Here is a 21,294-nt window from a genome sequence, read left to right as displayed (position 1 = left end):
CTAGTGAGCTGTTAAATGTGCAACAACCCCTTGCTTCCCCTGATGCCTCCCTCCTCCACAACACACAGGGCCCATTTACATTCCGACAAATTCTTTAACCTCTGCACGAAATCCTCCACTCCATCAGAAGATTTATGTACGCAGCAGCCAGTCTGACGGTGGCTGCGCATAGCTGGGGTTATGATAAAGCCTTGGCTTGCCTGTGCCCTGCATGGCCAGCCGGCCAGCCGGGCGTCCCAACTGCGTTACAACGACCATCTGCTCCGCCAAATTCCTATGGTGTTACTCCCGCCGTGGTTTTCACATGTTCACACCCGCACAACGGGTCGATCTGTTCTTATTACCTTATCTTTATTTCATGTCTTTGAGACCACATATCTCCACATGAGGCCTAATCATTTAAAGTAATGCATTATCTGTAGTCCGGTTGTTTTGTCGGTGCCTTGATATGCCGATTAAAGGATTAATAAAATGCCAGACAGGTTTCCTTTATCCTAGTATTATTTAATAGAATCGCTGTCATGCCAAGATTCAGATTAGATGTATTCATTTACCCTGCACCATCAGTTCCCGAATAAATACCACCACTTGCCAAATGTACTGTATTCATACTGTTAAATTATATTTTTAATCACATTAAATGGATAAAGACCAGCCCTGGGTGCTCGAAAGTAAAACACTCTCTGAAAGTGCGCAAAGACGCACCAAATTACGCACACTGGCTCCAGGCCAATGCACCTCATTTTCACCGCATGCCTATGTATTTCCCTTACTTGCTCTTTGGTAGAGGCAGTAAAAAAAGACTTGGTGGTGTGTCACTCGCGTGGCTGTCATTAAGGGACTTTGTGAGGAGAAGGAGGGGGAGAATGGGGGGGAGGAGAAGGAGGAGGAGGAGGAGGAGGGGAGTCATAGAGGGAGTAAAGTTTTTTTTTTCTTTGTGCTTTCAGCTGTATGGTAATTGGGCCGGCAGCACCTGCTCTCCCACAATAATACAACACCAGAGATAGAGAGAGAGAGAAACAGAGAGACAGAGGGAAGGCATGGTTGCACAAACAGTAATCTAAAACATGTTTGATAATGACATATCACAATACCTACAATCAGAAGAGATAAAACACTACAAATTAACGATCGAGCTCAAAATAAACCTCCGAGTATACTCTGTGTATGCTAATGAGACATAATGGCACTAACTCAAGGACCCACTGTCTAATTTGCATATCCGCAGAAAAAAAAATGTGGCCAAGAATGCGCACTTGTTGGCATGAGCTCATCTCTGGCTCTAACGTAACTGATGATAGCATACCATGAATATTATCCACCTTTTAGCAAACACAAACAGCTCTAAGGAATTATTGTGTTATGGTGGTCGTGTTCTGTGAAGGGTGAAGGATGAGTATTGATAACGAAACAATAAATACAATAACACAGAAATCTGAGGGTGAAAGTGAGTCAGGCAAATGCGGGTCTTCTATGAGTTGTTTATAAAACAGTGTCTAGGTATGAATAGACGGGGAGAGAGTCGCTGGTTGGTCAGAGCCAGAGTTAATTGGGTTTGGGTGCCACACTTGTCAATCACATCCTTCACATTCTGATTCTGATTTAATGACAAAGACCATATTTTAATTATTATGCACTGGAATTGAAGAGCAAGTAAATCTGAGTAGGTACTGCACCATATGAACAGACACATGTCCCGGGATGAGGGGATCTCAATGAACTCCCTTAATTCGAGCTGTTCTCCCTGCATAGCATCACTGTTTTGATCCGCAACAAAACACGTACACAGCTGATGCATAGTCATGTGAGAGCCGGAGTCCCATCACTGGACAAGCCCGATGACCCTGCTGGGGATGTCTAATGTGGTTGCGTGTCCATGATGTGCTCTCTGCACCCCTTGAGGCTGATTGAAAGGCCTTTAACCTTCAGCTTTAACACTATTATCCCTGCCTGCCACCGTCCTTCCAGATACCCGTATGTGTGTTTAGCTGCAGGACGCTGCTCCGAGCCCCTCATTTCATTTAACCAGTTGATTTCAGCCCCCGTGTCAATAGTGCGCAGCGCTCCTATGTGGCGTGGCGTAAAATCCCTCTCTTGAAGCCCTTTATTTACACTCATCCCGACTTTCAGAGGTCCCCGGTGCTCTTTCTCTCCCACTCTGTATTAGTCCAATATACTATCAGTCATTCATCACCATGACGTGGCACACATTTTCCGATTACGCCAGCAAAGCGTGACTGAAAGGCATGGTGAGATGGAAAGCCCCCCCCCCCCCCCCCCCACCCCAGCCCCCTCCAGGAGCACCAAGACAGATATTTTACCCTAAAACATAATTTATGCCAGGAGATTCTCCAGCCTAATTGTGTCTTAAGGAAACAGCAGAAAGTAAGAAACTCCTCCCCTCTGATCCCTCTTTGTGTGTGCGTGCGTATGCGCGCGCGCGCGTGTACGCTTGAGGTTAAAAAATTGTTTAACTGGAGGTCGATTGTTTAACTGAAGTGCTTTCCTGTTGTCTCTCTCTATGTGTGTGTGTGTGTGTGTGTGTGTGTGTGTGTGTGTACGGCGGTAACTGCTTGTGCGAGTGCTTGTCGGAGTGCGTGTGTGTGTATGTGACCAGGAGCTCTGTGACACGCAGGGGAACAACAAAGGAAGAGGTCTCGCGCCCCGCCGCCCATTCATCCCTTTCTCTCGCGAAGTAATTCCCATTGATTCCTATTGAACGGCGAGTCGCGAGCCCCTTGGGGGAGAATCGTGTGATTTGTGAAGGGTCGTGAGGACAAGACACGCCCCTCCTCGAGCCCTGGCCATCTGCTCACCAAACACCACAACACCAACCAGCCACCAAATGGCTTCCCTATCTCTCCATACAATCTTAATTTCTCTTTTATAACCACTTCTTCTTCTTCTCCTTATCTTTCCAAACTGTGTCAGCGTGTTCCTTCCACGTCTTACTCCTTTATTTCTGTCTCTATTCCCCCACAAAGGAGTCCCAATGAAACTAATGCTGCCTCCCAGGGCCAAATCACAGTAGAGGCATGCAACGGTATGAGGTGGCCATATGGCCTGTGCGTGTGTGTGCCCGGGTGAGTGTATGTGCCAAGAAATGGATGGATGGCCGTCGTGGGAACCTCCACATCATCACCATCACACCAGCTACACACACACCCTCTCACACACGCACACACACATAGCTGCACATTGCGCGGCGGCGCACGGTCTGGTCAGTTATAGGAATCAAAGTTCACAGGGACTCTGATCAGTCAATCTAAGTCTGTAACTCTTTCTGTGCCTTTCTCACACAAGCGCAGCAAGGATGCTGGTTTTAATTGAGTGAGGGACTGAGATATTTAATTTGCGTCTGAGCTGAAAGGGCTCACGAATGACTGAACAGAGGCCAAGATTCAATTATACAAATATCTGAAAACGCAGCCACTGCATATGTGTCATCCATCATCCATGTGTATAGATAGATAGATAGATCAGATAGATAGATAGATAGAGTGCTGATCTGATCTTTCTTATGCTGATTATAACTATAAAGGAAGAGTCATGTGTCCGGGCCAGTGTCTTGATGGATAAGGCTCCTCCAGCAACAACAGCACCGTGATCAGGTCAGAAACTTGAGACTCACCTCGCTCCATCTGAGCCATGAAGACCTGAGGCAGCCCACCTACCATCCCAGTCAGGAATGTAGCGACTTACACCACCTGTTAGCCTCAGTGTGTGATGATAATTAGCGCTATGCTTCCACCTTCCTCATCAGTGGGCCATCCGGCAGCTTCTGAGCTCCGTGTGGGTGCTCTTTACTTCGTTAGGAGGAAAGGAGGCTTAATTAGCTTGTTTGATTGTGTATCTGTTTATTTTTGTTTGCTCCTGTCACGTTAGATTGGTTTGATCCATTATGTTGTGTAGCTATGAGGATAGCACCGTTTCCTGTTGTTAATTATGACATTACCTCACTGGTTTCTGTTATATTTTACTACCTAACAGAAATGCTACTATTGTTACTGCCCTCATCTTCAGGACATAACATGTAATAAAATCATTAACCTTTAAATATGTTGCAACCCGTTTTAAGACTGTATATGCTCACCTTTTGACTGTTGGAATAGGAGTGCTCCTCCAATTCAGATACAAATATGTTTATTTGGCCCTTGCTTCATCCAGTGTGTTTATATCAAGTGAAACTGAAACAGTCACTTGTGTGATTGGTCAGTAAAAGAAAAGATATAGAGAAATAATCATTATTTTCAAGCAAAGTTGTTATTCTTAGATTGCAAGTATTTTTGTGACATGATGATATCAAAGCAGATAGTTTTTCATTCTGCACTGATGTTTGGAGCAAACCATTTCCCCTGACATCCCACAGACTTCAAGCATTTTATAGTACTAGGATTTTAATTACGCCATTTTTCTTTAAACAGTGCTAAGCTCAAAACAATAAAATTTTGGGGATTAATCAGACTAGGGCTGATGATGACCCAGCTTTTAAATTCCTACATGACACTGATGTTTTCTTGTGGCCTCACCGTGACATTTAATGTTTGATTTGGACTTCAAGCAAGCAAGCAAACACACAAACAAAACCCCCTGCATTTTGAACAAATCGCACACTCTCAGTTCCCTGAGATCCCTGAGCTGTGCTCCCCCCCAGGGGTCCTTGGCCTTTAGTTTGAGAAGCAGTGGCCTCCAGCAGCAGGATTAGCCAGGCCAGCTGCCCACAGAGACCCTGGGCTCTGGACGCTGACACCAGGCCTGACCCCGGGGTGGCTACTATCATGGACCCTGAGGGGGATCTGGACAGGAGTTGGTGTGTATATGTGTGTGTGTGTTATTCATTCAGTTGGACAACTGTTGAGCCCGTATAGATCTGGGCAGCGGTGTTCTTTGTATGAGTGTGTGCGTGCTTGTATGGTCAATTCTTTCCGGGGGTTAACTGCTGATCCAGTACAAATGGGAGGTGTTGGGGGTGGGGTGGAGATGAGGGCAGTCGTGTGCTCCTGGAACATCTGCCTCTGTTTCTCCTGAGTCAAGCTTTGGTCAGGAGAAGGGGGGGGGGGGGGGGGGGGGGGGCAACTCAGAGGGGAGGAGATCCAATACGAGAAGGAAGAGTCAGTAGAGGAGGAGGAGGAGGAAGTTGAAAAGATCCAACATGAATAGGCAACAGACCAAACACTGAGTGCACAGGATTATATAAGCCCCTTAGTAACGCAATGCTGGTTACTGTGTTATTGTGTGCAGGGTATTGTCGAGTATTGTGTACACAATCAGAAGACTTTGCTATCATATATTTTACTGCGGATAACACATTCCTTATCAAATCATATGAAGTTTGGTGAAATATGAAGTGGAAACACACATTTATCTACAAAATCCATCATATTATTATGCATATTTGGGGATTTGGCATGTTGGCCACTCTGGGGACTGGTGGTACCAGAATAAAAGATCATATTAGTTTAAGCAACAACTTGAAATATCATGATTTTGGAAAGCGTAAAAGCCCCCCGCGCCATATTCTGAATCATATTGAAACTTCTGTGTTGTCTCCACAAGTTCAACGGTTGTAACTCTCCAGAGGGTGATAGAAAATCATGATGGGCAGATTTACCACACAGCTCCTCCCTCCTTGAAGATCAGTTGTTTGGGAGAGGTGGATTGTCCTTAAAGCCTACAGAGCATCTGGCTGAGGAACGACAGATGCTGACAGCTGGACTGACAGCCAGCATATGCCCCTTTCTTTATTTCTGTTCTGCTCAGACAATAGAGTGGAAGGGACGGGGGTGCTTTGTGCTCAGAAGGTAGACCTAATAGCTTGTGACTCCGGAGAAGAGCCCCCATTCTCCAGGAGAGCAATTAGCCAGTCTCTGATCCTAGCCTGGAGAGGTATTATGGATAGGACTGAGCCCACAAAACAACAATGGCTGATTCTCATTCATGACTTTAGGATGTTTATTTTTAATTACAGCAGTATCAGCTCCGTGTCGATCAACATTAGGTTTTTTTTTTTTTATTTTAGATCTACACAGTCGTAACATTTGTATTAATCACGAAGACAGGTTTTTAATAAACTTATAACACATGGTGGTCTTGGTGGGGTCCATGCGCCGAGCACGTGCGCTTTGTTTTGCAGCGTGATGACGCCACGCATGGACCAGGAAGTAATTTGAATTTACGTCAAGTAAACAGCACCGATGAATGTGCTGCTTAAGAAGTACATTTAAAAGTAAGCGTTTTCTTTGAGTACTAGGATAGGTAGTATTGACAGATATAATATATTATCATTATTATTATTATTCTAATGGTTTGTCAGGACACGAAAACGGTAGCACCCCGAAATAAATGAATTTAGCAGATAGCAACTAAGCTAACTGTTAGTCATCTTTCAAGTTGTAAATGAACAGTGGATTTAATAAATGAGGACAAGCCGTCACGTTGTGTTTGTCTTTTTGCTTCAGTGTTGTAAAATCGAAAAGCAGTAAATAGATAAAAGACGCGATGGTATGAACTGAATTTCTGTCTTTCTCTTTCTCTCTCTCTCTTTATCTTGGTATCATTGTTTCTGTTTCCGTAGGAATGGGTGTGAAAGGTCTTCAGTATTTTATGGACCACTGCTGTCCAGAGGCCTGCGTGACAGTCAACCTGAGAGAGATGGCCAGACAACATGTTGTCAAAACCCAGGAAGGCTGCACAGCCACAGCCGACGCAACCAGTTGAGTTTATTTCAGTGTTTAAATTACGGGACTTTGTTGTGAATGTGGAGTTAGAGAATTTAAATAATACACAGCACTATTAATTTTAATCCACATTCACATCATTGTGTTGTGTATTCTTACAGCCTCCTTTATATTCACTGCCTGGAAATCATATGGGTTAGGAGTGAACAGCTGTGTAGCCGTAAGGAAACCTGTAATCAGTGAGGCTAACTGGAAAAAGGCGTCAGTTTATTAGGAGCATAAAAACTGGACTCTGGAAGAAAGTCACGTGGTCTGATGAGTCCAGATTGACCCTTTTCCAGAGTGATGGAGCATCAGGGTAAGAAGAGGGGCAGATGAAGTGATGCCCCCATCATCCCTAGTGTCTACTGTACAAGTCTGTGGGGACAGTGCTGTGATCTGGGGTTGCTACAGTTGCTCAGGTCTAAGTTCAGCAACATTATGCCCAAATAATGAGATCAGCTGACTACCTGAATATACTGAATGACCAGGTTGTTCTTGTTTTCTTGACATGATGTCATGGGGATATTCTAAGATGACAATGCTGGATTCATCTGCCTGAAACTGTGAAACAGACATCCCCTTCACACATGGATTTGTCACCACAGAGTCCACACCTGAATCCCACTGTGAATGTTTGGGATGTGCTGGAGGAGGCTTTGTGCAATGCACCCTCCCATCATCAATACAAGATATTGGTGAAAACTTAATGTAACACTGGGTGGAAATGAACCTTGTGACATTGTAAAAGCTTATCAAAACAATGCCACGGGGAATGCGGAGTCCTGTCCTAGAATGCCCATGCAAACATGCTGATGAGCGTAGCTGGCAATCTCTGAGAGTAATACTGAGTAATCAGTATTGTAGGGTAGAGACGGACCAAAAAAATATTATTGTTATTTAGTGGCCAGGCAGTATATATAAACACTATATGAATAAATATTAAATGGTTTGAGAGAATATCTGTTCGCTATGAGTGAGTTACCTTAGAGCCTGTTACATTTGTGTTTCTCTCTCATGCAGGCCCAACACTTGTTGTGGATGGCATGGCCTGTCTGCGCCACTGGTACTCATGCAAGGACTGGGCATGTGGGGGGCAGTGGAAGGAATATATGGATACCCTGAAGACCTGGGTCGAGTCATTTACCTCTGCAGGCATCAGGCTGGTGTTTTTCTTTGATGGTGTAGTGGAAGAGAAGAAGAGGCAAGAGTGGGTGAGGAAAAAAACACAACAGGTCACTGAAGTTTAACATCTTTTAGTGATAGAAGCGCTTTAAAACACCCTGGTTGGCCTGTTGTAGGAGGTGCCTACTGCCTACAGTCAGTTTTCTTACCACATGTATTGTGAGCTGTATCCTGTATAAACACATGTACAGTTAACACAAATAATTGTCTTTTCCTCTGTTCATACAACAGATATTCCTCAATTTAGCGTAGATAATATTCAAATTTGTACGTATTTGTAGACAAATACTGCACACAGTTAATTTGTATTCATTTGTCAACACAAATTGCTCTTATCTGTATTTATTGTATACACATGCTACAGATGCTGTACATTTACTGATATCCACTAATTTGCCCGTTAATATGGGGCACTAAGAAAGTCAAATGTATTCTAATATATACCTGCACTAAATCTAGGCTTCGTGAAGATTATGGTGTTCAGCTCTTATTCTAAATAACTGAGAGAGCTGCAGATTCTGCTGTGTTTTCATTTTTAGAGGCGGTTTGTAGTTCTATTGAATCGTGTTGTTTCTTTTATTTTGACAACCTCATTTTTGCAATAACAAAAAGTAATAAAATGACCATACAGTTGAATTTCTTAATGTCTTAAGAAAGAATGTTTTAATGTGTGTTTTATTAGGGTACTTTGATTTTCACTGGTGTACCTAATGTTTTGGCAAGTGAAAGCGTATATACCAACTGTACCTGCATGGGGTCATTCTCGTGTTTAATAACGACATCCTCTGTGGTCTACAGGTGAGTAGGAGACGCAGAGTGAATGGAGAAGTAAAGAAAGTATTTTGCCACATTAAACATCACGGAGAGCAGCCGGGCAGGGAGCTCTTTTGTCTGCCTTCTGGTCTGGCAACATTCACACCCTTTGCTCTCAGGTCAGTATTTACAAAGCTGACTTTAATGTAGCAGCTGTCTTGGACAAAATATATGCAATGTGATCACAAGTTGGGTGTTTCCAGAACTATGCTTCATTGGAGGTTTGGTCGGTTATAAATTTTATTATACTTGCAGGTCATTGGGTCTTGAAGTGTATTGCTCAGTGCGGGAAGCAGACTATGAGATTGCCAGCTACACTCGTCAGCACGGCTGCATGGGCATTCTGGGGCAGGACTCAGACTTCCTCATATATGACAGGTTTGTAATGATAAGTTGTGGAAAATGCTGACAAAACTGTCTGATCTGACCATGTAGTTTTGTGTTATCTCTTAAGTGCCCCCTACTTGTCTGTGGCAAAGCTGCGGATAAACAACCTCACCACAGTCATGTACGACCGGCAAAGGCTCTGTCAAACCATTGGACTGACAATTACCCAGCTACCGCTCCTGGCCTGTCTCCTAGGTAACGATGTGGTGTCCGAGGGCCTTATGCAGAACATCAGGAACAATGCTCTAACAACGTACAGGTATCTTAAACATTCATAGTTTATTTGCTATCACATATTTATATTGAAGACTAATGTTTCACCTTAACCTCCACTACATAGATGAGCTGAGTTGTGAGCTACAGACACTGATCATTAAAATAACATTGATCATCTTGTGACAATTCAGTGTTCTGCTATGAAACGTATGGACCTGGTATTCATTCATGTTGTTACTTAGACATGTAGCACTCACCTAGACCAGACCAGACACCCCCACCTCATAGCAGTGACACTCCCCATGGCAGTAGCCATCCCCAGCAGGATGCAGCCTGACACAGACACACACACAAAAATGGTTTAGGAACAACTCAGAAAACACGAAAAACATTAGAAGGTGTTCACCTCCAAATTCACTAGATCCAAAACTGATCAAGTGTTTGTGGGATGTGGGATGATCCACAGACCCAAAGACCCCCACTAGCAACATACTGTTGCTACACACCACAGGACACCATCATAAGACCCATGTTCATTCTCTGATGAGTCACAACTGTTTTGGGGGGCACATGGAGACCTACACAATATTAGGAAGGTGGTCATAATGTTATGCCTGATCAGTGTATATTAAAAGAGTTCTCCCTTTAACAACATTTAACTTAAACTTGTGGTAAATTATTCTGCTTTATCTATTTAGACAGTGAGCACAGGTGAAGTTCTTTACAATGTTTTCACAGGAGAAACAACCCTACGCCTCACTCTGGTGCTCCCCAGGGGCAGGTGGTGCTCGCTCTATCCCAGCTTGTGAGCTCTTCGTGCGTCCGAGAGAATGAAGAAACTGGACTTGTTCCACAGTCACTGAATTTGTCTGCACATCAGAGAGAGCTCCTGAAAAGGGGAGTTTGCTCCTACCTTTTACCTGGACAGAAAGCTCACGAGCTGGATGACACATCTGCACCTCCCTCAGCCTTTGAAAAACACATCAGTCCAAATATATTAGAGGTATACGCACGTGTATTTGCACCGTAGAATCCACGGTGGTTTGCAATGTACCAACTCAGTGTTTTTTTTCACTGAATGGTTTTCCACAGGCATGTAGAGAGAAGCATGTCGCAGCAGAGGGTTTCATGGTTTACACTGTTGTGTGTGTGGGGGTCACTGAATGTAGCAACACTCTGGAGGATGAGGAAGACCGTGAGTTGCTACCTCAGGCTCTCGTCTATAAGCCCTGTAGACAACGCATCTACGGTCTGCTGCTTCTGCTCGGGCAGGATGGTAAGACTCACTCTTCCATGTGAAAGACAGTCGGTGGTATCACCTGCCTTTCAGACTGTCCACATGGACATACAACACACACACCTCAGAAAAAATACAAGGATCTGGAGTTTGTGCTGTTTCTTTTGCAGTCAGTGCCATAAAGTCTATTGAAGTGTAAGTTTAAGTTTTTTTCTATGCTTCCAGGCAGCGATGTGGACCTTCCAGCAATCAGGGAATGGTTTGTCTTCCCTGGAAACCCTCTGAAGGAACCTGACATCGTCCACCCTGTTCCAGTCACCCTTCCATGTACTGTATCTGCTCGTATACGTATTGTTGCTCTAGGTTCAGGTTCAGCTTAACAGAAAAGATGAGGCTTTTTTATTTTAATTTGGCAGATTTTCTCACTTCCATGATGTCCGTGCACTTTAAGTTTAAAACAAGCAAAAAAAAAAACAAATTGAGACACATGCTTAGAAATTTGTCGTAGGAATGATATTTTCTCCATAATTAATGCTCTAATATTATATTGCAAAACTACAAGCAACAAAAGTTACAGACCAGCTAAGAGTATCCAGTGACATTGAGTTGAATAGTTGAAGCCAGCTGAACTTTGACTTGTGTCGTGTCACACCCATCACTCAGCGATAGGTGTCAGTTTGTAGCTTCACGTTGCCAGCTTCCATTAAAGATTAATTGTAGCCTGTTGCTTTATCACCTGCAGTATGAACCCACTATTAGGCCATTTGCCAAGCTAGTCTCTGGCTATTCTTATTACATTAACGACCTGTTGTGAGCAATGTTTTTTTTTCTTCTGTTTGAATGCGGCAGGTGATCGACCCAGTCTGGACCTGTTGTGGTTCAGCACTGGTCCGGAGGTGTCTGGTCTGCGCCTGACGGCCTTCCTTTCTGTTTTTGACTGCCTTGAGCTCTCTGAGTTATACGGAGCAATTGAAGACTCTCTCCTGGCGGCTGTCTGTCTGGTCACGTACATAGTCCTACAGGTACCATCAGCTTGTTTGTTTCAGAGATAGTCCAAATTAAAACCAGTGGTGACGACAGTATTTTTATGAGGGAGTGTAACAAACTTAGATAAATGAGTCACAAGCAACATGAATTATCTGAAAATGCCATCGAGTGATTTGTTCTGCTGTCCTACAGTCTCCTCTCGAGCCATGTTGGCTGCTCCATGAGGTCATAACTAGCAATAGGTACTTTTAAAATGATGGTGTCTCCGCTATGATTGATTGTTATTTGGTTTTCATCGGTCAGCCTGCGTGTTTGTCCTGTAGCCCCCGCTGCGTAAATGAATCCTTTAAATGAACGGGTAGAAAATCTACACCCGTTGATTTACGGGTAATGTAAACAGAAAATGAAAGACAGAACGTATAAACATACGAGTCAGCTTTTGAATTGGGATTTACATCTATAACACATACACAACAATTATTCTCCTCCTTTGTTGACGTGTGATGTGAAGTCAAACATCGCTTGTTGACGCTCTGTCCTGTGTTGTTTTGTCGTGGCTTGATGGCAGCCATTCTCACCCGCCGAGCACCCAGTTTAGCCACAGACACTGGTCTTTGTGACTGCGACTCCTGCGTCAACAACAGCTCAGATAATCATCCGAAGGATTTAAATATTTCAAGACACCGTTCTTAATTGGTGTCAGCGCTTATAAAAGTGCCTTTTCCGATTATGAAAATGTAAACTGTAAATCCGAGCTGAGTGTTATCCTGCTGTGATGCCTTGTGACTGATTTTTTCAAAGGGCGCCAAAGCAGCAGAGATTTGTGCTTTTGGTTTGACGTCATTTGATTGAGCTTTAACACAACAAAGCTCTCTGGTTCACATCACCTGGATAACGTTGTATGCGTCATGTTATGGAAGCAAAACAAAAATTATACTGCAGTGTCATTTATCCTTCATGCTTCCCGAGCAAAGATAAATGATTGATGAGTCAAATTATCTTTGTTTGTCATGTTATATGAGATATATAAACTGGAGATGATTGAGTGTTGTTTTTAATGAGGCCTGTGAAGCACGTAACATATATTATCTTAAAGGAAAACCCTTTGACTCAGAGCAGTGTGCTCTTATCATTTTATCCAAGGGAAAATTAATCTTTAAAAATGAAATCTCATTAAAGTTGATGACTACTATACCCACGATGCAACTCTACCACCCAAGTCAAAGGAGCCAAAGGATTTAAGTCTGTTATTTTAGTAGTAACTTCATGTTTTCACCTATTTGCATGATTGTAACCGTCTCAAACAGACTTAACTCGTTTAACTCACAAAGAGCGACTGGACGCCTCCTAGACAGACACAGGTCAAAGAGACGCTGGTGTCCAGTGATTTAAATGGATCGTGGACCAACAGACAGGCAGGACAGTAGTTTGCTGGATGGACCGTTAGATGAGTGGATCATTAAGGACGAGCAGACAGACCGACAAACAATAGAAGCTGTTGTCTGAACACTGCTGCATTCACATTCCCTTTTCATTCTTCTATTTAAATAACTCTGGGGTTTGTTTGTTTTGTACACACAACTGGGCAGCCTTGTTTCTGAGTCAGCATTGTTTCTTTCTCTGTTGTATTGTTGCACAGTGAGCAGACCAAACAAACTGACCAACACAGAAGACACACTGGGATGTGATTGAATTGGCTAACCATATATTTTTGTCTTTGTGGTTGTGTGCGTGTTTGTTTATGTGTGTGTTTTCAGGTACAGACCTTGTCTCTGGAGGATGTGGATGCTTACCTGAGTCAGGCTGTGTGTCTGAGGCTGAAATCTCCTCAGGAGCTCCGGCACATTGAGGTCTGTCACAACTACAAACGCACACGGACACACGTTGTAAAAATGGCTTTCAGGGATTTCTGTCAAGAAAATCTGATTCCCCCCCTAGTTTTTGTCACAATAAAGCCAAATATTTTTGTGTTTCCTGCTGCAAGAAGACCGTGTTTGCTGACGTTTACAGTAAACAAAGGCCTCGTGTGGTAAACACAGCTCTGAAAATGTTTCCATTAATAGAACCTGAAGGGAAAGTGGAGAGAAAACACAAATAAGACTCTGATTGACGGCCTTTCCAAGAAAACAACACACAACAACTTCAAAGGCAAATGAGACTGTTTACTTCTAAAAAATATCTTTTAAAATTGCTTAAAACACATATTTTTTTAAGTCAAATCTGTTTTCAGTTAATGCCCAAATAATTTTTTTAGGCTACAAAAAAAAAAGAACTACTTATAGAAGTTTGTGGAACTTCAGCAGAAGTTGTGCTCAGTTATAAGATGAGCCACGGTTTTAGATCATCACTGCAGCCAATTAGTCAGTTACTTAAAAGTAATAATCAATAATAATAAGTCCTAATCAGAGGTGTGTTTGACGTCCACCAGACAGCGGTGATGCCACCGTGTTCTCACAGTCTTCATCAGGTTCATGTGACTTGTACGTTCTCACAGATACGAGCATCACAGAGTCAGCTGTGCGTTTCTATTCTCTGGGAAAACGGCCGTTGTGTTTGCTGCCTTTTTGTAGCCCCATTTATTTTTACTGCTTAATTACCATACTTATGTCTAGTAATTTGTATTTTTGCTGCTTGACTGTTTTCTACACAATAATTAGGGCTGGGCGTTGATTTGAATATGCTGTCTGGGAGAGGTTCAGAGCTGCAGGAGGGGGTTTAACTCAGTGACTAGTGTAAGGATTAAGCACACACACAAACTACACACACGTACAGTGTATACACTTAGATGTGGGAGGACAAATCATTCATTGATTGTGTGCACATAACCTTCACATGTGTGCGCTTGTGCACAGTTAAAGAGTGGCAGTGTGGTAAAAGCACATCACAGTGTAAACGGTCTTCTGTGTTTAATTAGCAACGGAACCACATAAAACAAAAGCTTTTGTTTACTAAATTGTTCATTTATTAGAGAGAAGCGTGTGTTCAACTAAGTGAATAGGAGTCATACGATTTGTGTGTGTGTGTTTAGGGGAAAGGGGTTGTGGGTACGTTGCCTTGGTTTTGTTGCAACATTCCTCCCCGTGGGACTGTGATTTTGGCGTGTGTGTGTGTGTGTGTGTGTGTGTGTGTGTGTGTGTGTGTGTGTGTGTGTGTGTGTGTGTGTGTGTGTGTGTGTGTGACAGGGAGAGTATGCTGGCGACAGTCGCCTGTCTGTCCTGGCTGACGCTCACCACATGGAGCTATTTACACCGCGCACACTCCACCCCACTGGACACACACACTCATGAGCACACTTTTCTGTCTTTGTCTCTCTCCTTTTGTGCGCTCTCATGTTCTTCGACTTTTTTACACTCGTCCACTTTCCCTTTTTCCCTCGCTCTTCGTCTCGCTCCCTATCTCTTGTGCCTCGTTTTTTTTTTTTTTTTTTTTCCTTTATGTCAGTGTGTTTGTGCGCACCTTCAAGCTTTTGTGTCTCTGTCCAGTGTGTCATTGTTTTCAGAAGGTGAAGCTGTGTTTGACTGAAGCAGGTGGCAGGCAGGGCTGAGTGTGTGTACACGTAATCACTGTTATCAATGCTATCTGCCAGAGGACAGGTGAGAGCAGATACACAAGAGAACATCTGCCTGCTGCTACCGACTGCTTCTGGAATCAGCTTGATCTTCTTCACGTCCTCCTCCAGTTTCTTCTTTCTTTTTCTTCCACTCACATGTAGCATCTGTAAGCTGAGTTTGTCGGTTTAATGTCATGAATTAAAAGCAGTCATCATGTTTGGAGTAACAACAACCAGTGGGAATAAGAACACAGCCGGAGCAAAATTGGGCGTTAATATGTTTGGATAGTAATTATGTAACCGCCGTCAGACAGAGCAGCTGGTGTGAATAGGAAAATATTAGCACCTAATAACCGTGTAAATGGTTTCTCTCCGGCTGGAATAAACACATTCTTTCTGCACATGTTTGCCACACACATGGTACAGATCGGGTGACGTGACGGGTTTCCAGCAGGGATAGAAACAGAGATAGACAAGAGTCACCGTTTTTACTTTCACCGTGGTCATTTCTTTTTTAGTGAACTGACTGATCCGTCCACAACAGGCAGAACCGCTCTGTACATTTCAAAAAAGTTATATTCAGGTTTAGGGCAGGGGAACGCACATGTCTTACCAGATAATTAAATTTAGCATCCATGTAAACATTTAGGAATTATTTCTAATATTAAGATCAGATCTTATTTTTTTCTAAATTGACCCTGAGTGTGAGTGTGATAGCGGTATCCATGGTGACCTGTCCAGGGCGTACCCCACCTCTCGCCCGATGACAGCTGAGATAGGCTCCAGCGACCCCCCCGACCCTAGAGCAGGATTAGCGGTGGTAGAAGATGAGATGAGAATTCATAAGTCATCAGGCTTATGATACTGTCCAAAAAATAGACAACATGACAATGTGATGCCTTATACTGCTGACTTACTAATGAGCCAAGACATGAACCATTACGTGAAGTCATTCCAACGTTTTAGGCCGCAAATAGAAAGATAAATGAACAGAGATACCTCTCAGTCAACTGACAGGGAGCAGGAGATAACAGAGTGACAGAGAAGTGGGTGGTCTGAAGGTATTTAACTGATTTATGTGTCAGGACGAAGCAGGTATGATTAGGAAACACTAATTATTTTAGCAGCTGTGAGAGGACTTGTCCCATGTGGGGACACTACGCATATTGAAGAAATAAATGGCTCTTTGCTGCAAGACTGATCAGAAAATGATACAGTAAAAACTGAATGAATCATAGTGAGACATACTAATGCTACAGCAAACCTGCTGAGAGTGACCATTAGACTCGTGAGTCTCCATGGACGGTGAGGTGACCGGCTGTGAGGAATACTGTTGAAGTATAGTTTGTGGTGAAGTCAAACATGACCTGCTGGCAGCTTAGGAAAAGTACCTGCTGCGATGTCGCTGATGTGTCACCTTTTTCTAAGTGTGGTGACAGGAGACAACGCAAAACATGATAAAATGATAAAGAAGCTACAACATCCAGATATAAAACCAAATCTCTTTGTTCATCCTCAGCTGCCGTTCCTCTCCAGTCGTGGGGTGCAGCTGGGATCTCTCTACGTCCGAGGGCTGAGCCACCTCCTGGGTGCTAACGGTGCCAGCGGCTGCCCGCTGGCCAACGCTGCCCTGATGCCTTGGCACAGCTTCGATGGACGGTTGTTCCAGTCAAAGTACCTGCTGGCACACAGCGGCGCAGAGAAAGCTGAGCTGCTGGGCAGCGATGTGAGTGGAGACAGGTCAACAAAAAGGGGAATGTGTGTGCGTGGTTTCAGGAGAGAGTAGAAAGCGACTGCCGTTGCAACTACTTGGATGTTGTTTTTATTTTTCGCCCGTGTGTGACCAGTGTAGTTTTTGTCTCTGTAGTTGTAGACGTGTTAAAGATATGAGTGTAATCTCTGTCTGTCAATGTCTGTCTCTCTTCCCAGTCGTCCTGCTTGTGTCTGTTCCTGCAGCTGAGGGATAAACTTCTAGAGATCTGCAGAAAGAGAGGCAGAGACCTGCAGTCCAGACCCAACGCACCACAGCCACCTTTTAAAAACCCACCAGCAGCCAAGTACAGAGGCAGACACACAGGTGAGACACATGCTGATGTCTCTACAGATAACTGCTTGTATCAGATCTTCACAGTAAAAGTGAACAAATTCATTTCGTTCTATCACCAGCTCATCTAAAAGCCATCGCTTCTGCTTTTTGTCTCCTTTAAGTTTTCTCTGTAGACAATCAGAAACACAGTAACCGACAGATTTAAATCCAAAACACACATGAGCGAGGTCACAATGTATTTTTTTTTCAGTCTTTCAAATTGAAATTTGGTCTTTTGAAAGCCAAACTTGCAGCTGTTTTGAGTACAGAAATCCAGCTGTTGTGATTATTAACGTTTGATTCATTACCAGATTGTTTATGAAGTGATCCCTTTTTGTTTCCTTACTCTTCCTTAACATTTCCTTAGGGACGGTTGGCTCTCTGTTGTTTTTGTGCAGTTTTGCTCCAATTTAGAAAAAAAGAGTTTAGATCTCGAGAGCATCCTGCTTCCAGGGTCTTTTGCAACTCTGTGGTTAGGAGACATACCAAATAGCCACACAGTCCTCGGTGCGATGCTGGGGACCTTTGTCTACTGTGTAAACCGAAGAGGAAAAGCAAAGCTCCAAAAAAAGAGAAGCCACGATATCTATTTTCTTTTTAATGCTTCAGTTGTTTAACTTGTACATTTTGAGCTGAAAGCAGGAAGAAGTGAGAGGCGTTCAGTGAACCGAGCGACAGGCACCCAGAGCTCACATGACGAACTGATGATACTGTAACGCTCCTGGAGCCGAACAGAGAGGCAACATTTTAATCTGACAGTTGATCTGTGGTTGTAGTTCTTTGGGCCCCTCGCAGAACCACATTACCCAGAGGGCCGTGCTGTAACGAGCTCCATGTGTGCTGCGGCCTTAACGCACACCGCCTGGTGTGCACACACACACATGCACGCTTGGATCGGAGACTTGCTTTGTCAGTGCGCTAGTAATAGTAGGTTTCTGTTTATAGGCTGGGAGAGCTCTATTTTAAGACACACAACAAGACTAACTGATTACAGACTCCTCTCGTCTGTCTCTCCCCTTTTTCTGCTCCCCTTCCCCTCAGTTGTTCCCCTCTCCTTCACTCTTTGTCCTTTCATTTTTCTATCATTTCTCTGTCCCCGTCTCTCGTCGGAGTTCTCTTTCTCGTGCTTGTGAGTGTTTAACACGCGCAAAAAAAAAAACCCTTCCCGCTTTTTATAGACAAATCTGCTCCGTGTTTACATTCTTACGTGTGTACTAGTCTGTTTTGTTAATGTGTATATATGATTATCTCCGCCGTAGTTTAGCTCTGTCTCGGCACCAGGCTCGTCCTGCTGCTCGGCGGGTTGATCGCAGAGGACGCCTCAGCAGTCGCTCATGAAACGCGAACCCGTAGTTTTCTATTCAGCCCTGTGACTTATAAACCTTTTGCGACCCTTTCTCTGCGTGCCATGTTGGCGCAGATCCTCTGGTTTGCGCCGAACTGTCTGCTTTTTGCCCAAGTCGAGCCTCATGAGGATGTTTCTGGTTTTATAGATGGAAGGCTATACACTCGTTATACCTCAGTGTTTCATTTCTGCCAGACGCAGACACCAATCATTACTACAGAACTGTGGGGAAATGAAGAGTGTGTCTGTGCGAGTGAGGGAGCGAGTGTGTGTGTGCGTGAGAGCAGTGGTGGCGCTATGTGGTATCGTTGAGGACCCGGTTTGGTTTTTGTTTGGAATCGGGCCTGATGTTTAGTCTCCTCAGCAAATATCTCCTCTGCCCGCCCGCCTGCCCTCGCAATTACACTCCAACAGTGAATCCAATATAGCTGCTCTCCCACATCTCTTCAGTTTATTTCTGTGCAAAAGGACAAAAAGTAAATGAAAACAGCCTCATTTTCTGATGAGCTCACATTAGCTGTGCACCACTTATCTCACTCTGGCAGAGAGTATTGTTCTCTAACAATCTCCCTCCGATAATCTCTCATCACTCTCGTCAAAATAACACGTTTCTCTTGTCTCCTTCTTTTGTTTTTCATCCCGAAAACTAAAAACTCGAACGTTTCCAAAAGTCATAACAGCAACAGAAATAGACCTTTAAAAGGTTTTGGTGCTTGTGGCTTGACTGACACATTGTTCACTTACGCATGGCATGCTCACATGTGCCTTTTTTTTTTTCTGCACTTTCACTCGGTGGATGGATGTTAGGATTGTGTCCTGATTTAGTGTAGCAGACTGCAGCCCTTTTAGCGAAGTCTAAAGTTGGATTTGAGGATTTATTCTGAGCACTTTGTAATTGGCTTAAAAAATTCTGCCACATCTGTCAAAGTTCCTCAAGTGAAAAGCGTGTCCCTGAGCTTTTCTGATGCTAGAATAGATTTTAATGGCAGCTGAATTGACATGTGGAAACATTCAGCTTTTCTGTGCTTATCGGCGTTATCACCAGTATCGACTGCCGCAAACACAAAATAACTCTCTTTCATTTAAGCCGCTTTTTAACATGACTGCAGATCTTTAACCGTTTGGGATCACGACATTTCATTCTCGGAATAAATCAGCTTTCGATGCTGGCGTTTGTCAGACTTCATGTGTGCGTCCTCTGTGATATGACGTTTGGGTTTTTTTTCTTTTTTTTTGTGGGTAGCCTTGAAATAATTGTGGTCAGACTTTAAAGTCAAGCTGAATGTGTGTGTGTGTCTGTAGTTGAGAATGAGAGAGGGGAACATTTGTTGATTCTTCTTACACACAGAAATGCATTAACCTTTTACTGGGATTACTTAGTATTCAATCTGCTAACCCACTAAAATCTTACAGATTTTACAGATATACACAGTAAGAAACAGCACTAGTGGTAACACAACACAAGTAAAGCCTGGGGATTATCAAATGACTCGTTGATGACGTTGCACTAAAGTCTTCTGTTTTTTCTGGATTTGTAACAAGTCTGATAATAAGTCTGATCATACGGCTGTTTCTGCTGCTTTTAAAAAAGTAAGAGAATTCGGTTAATGACAAAATGAGCTTGTTTCAGCATTAAATAACTAATTTTCATTATGGTCCCTGAAAATCAGTGAGATGACCACACAAAAAAAATAAAATACAACTTTACAGGAGACATTTGCTTTGCATCGGCGTTAGCTTTGTTTGTCGCCCTCAGGGGGGTCTCCAGGCGGCGGTGAGGCCTGGAGGGGAAGAGGAGAGACAACATGGAGGAGAGGACATCAGCACGGACGAGGATGGAGGGACAGAGGGGACGACAGGAGAGACCAAGGTGAATATGAAGATGGAGGGAGACAGTGGGGGAGAGGAGAACACAGAGGAAGAGGTCAACATTTTCATCCATCTCACCCTAACTCACGTGACGGAGGACCACAGAGCATGAGCCAGTCCAGAGGTCGATGGTACAACAGAGGGAGATGCCATCAGACTCCAGGATAGAACCACTGACAGAAAAACATCTGGAGACGTTCTTCGATGGCCACAACCTCCTGCTGCAGGAGCATAACTCGACCTGGACAGTGAGGAGAGGAGTTGAGGATTAGATGGTAGGACTTAGGCAGCTAAGAGGATGGGAATGACCCAGAGATGAAAGGAGAGAAGGAATCAGATTTCTCTGAACAAACTGATTAGTGAGTGACCCGTCAGGAATGTTTGCCCAAAGGATGGAGCAGATAGAGAAATGAGGATTAAGAGGAGGCAGAGTGAAGAGTTTAGCAACACGTCATTAGATTTGAGTTGAGCCTCAATTTGTCTGTCCTCACATCTCAAAATAATCCAGTGGTGATACTTTTGAAGTCAGCCGGCAGCCTCTGCTTTATCTCGGGACAGTTTACCTCTTTCACTGAGACAGAAAATGAACAGTATGAAGGAGAAGTCATCAAATAAACACAAAGTGAGCCACTACGCACTTCAGCTGAGAAGTGGATTAAAGGTTAATCCTGAAACCTGTTTCTCTCTCTTATCTTTGTCAGTAAAAAGGTAAAGGTCTTAAAAGCTGTGTGTAAGCAGAGGAATAATCCTTTTAAAGGAGTGGGTTTAACTAGAGAAACAGTAACGCTGGAATTAAATATCAAATGAAATGAGACATCTGTGCCACAGGTTTATACATTATGTATCACTGAAGTCACTCACAGGGCTGCTGTTTTTTTTTTTTTTTTTTTTTTTAAACAAATG

General features: G+C 43.5%; 1 protein-coding gene across 2 annotated transcripts; it reads left to right on the top strand.

Annotated features, from left to right (window-relative positions):
• Nucleotides 1-6,154: 6,154 nt before the first annotated feature.
• On the top strand, nucleotides 6,155-21,069 carry fam120b (family with sequence similarity 120B). Of its 2 annotated transcripts, none has more exons than XM_047579760.1 (14): nucleotides 6,155-6,226; nucleotides 6,575-6,712; nucleotides 7,740-7,930; nucleotides 8,700-8,833; nucleotides 8,970-9,092; nucleotides 9,169-9,360; nucleotides 10,056-10,320; nucleotides 10,410-10,593; nucleotides 10,780-10,881; nucleotides 11,404-11,576; nucleotides 13,299-13,391; nucleotides 16,611-16,817; nucleotides 17,021-17,168; nucleotides 20,279-21,069. In XM_047579760.1, exons 1-14 carry the CDS (start codon nucleotides 6,199-6,201, stop codon nucleotides 20,557-20,559), a joined length of 2,259 nt encoding a protein of 752 aa, XP_047435716.1. In that variant the 5' UTR covers nucleotides 6,155-6,198; the 3' UTR covers nucleotides 20,560-21,069. The 2 variants fall into 2 exon arrangements, with proteins under 2 accessions (XP_047435716.1, XP_047435717.1); XM_047579761.1 differs by lacking the exon at nucleotides 6,155-6,226 and adding an exon at nucleotides 6,839-7,035 and having other exon boundaries at nucleotides 6,627-6,712.
• Nucleotides 21,070-21,294: the final 225 nt, after the last annotated feature.

The sequence above is a fragment of the Mugil cephalus genome, chromosome 3 (assembly GCF_022458985.1).
Source record: "Mugil cephalus isolate CIBA_MC_2020 chromosome 3, CIBA_Mcephalus_1.1, whole genome shotgun sequence".
NCBI classification, from domain to species: domain Eukaryota; kingdom Metazoa; phylum Chordata; class Actinopteri; order Mugiliformes; family Mugilidae; genus Mugil; species Mugil cephalus.
Note: the sequence above shows the minus strand (reverse complement) of the source record. Positions and strands in the feature narration are given on the sequence as shown.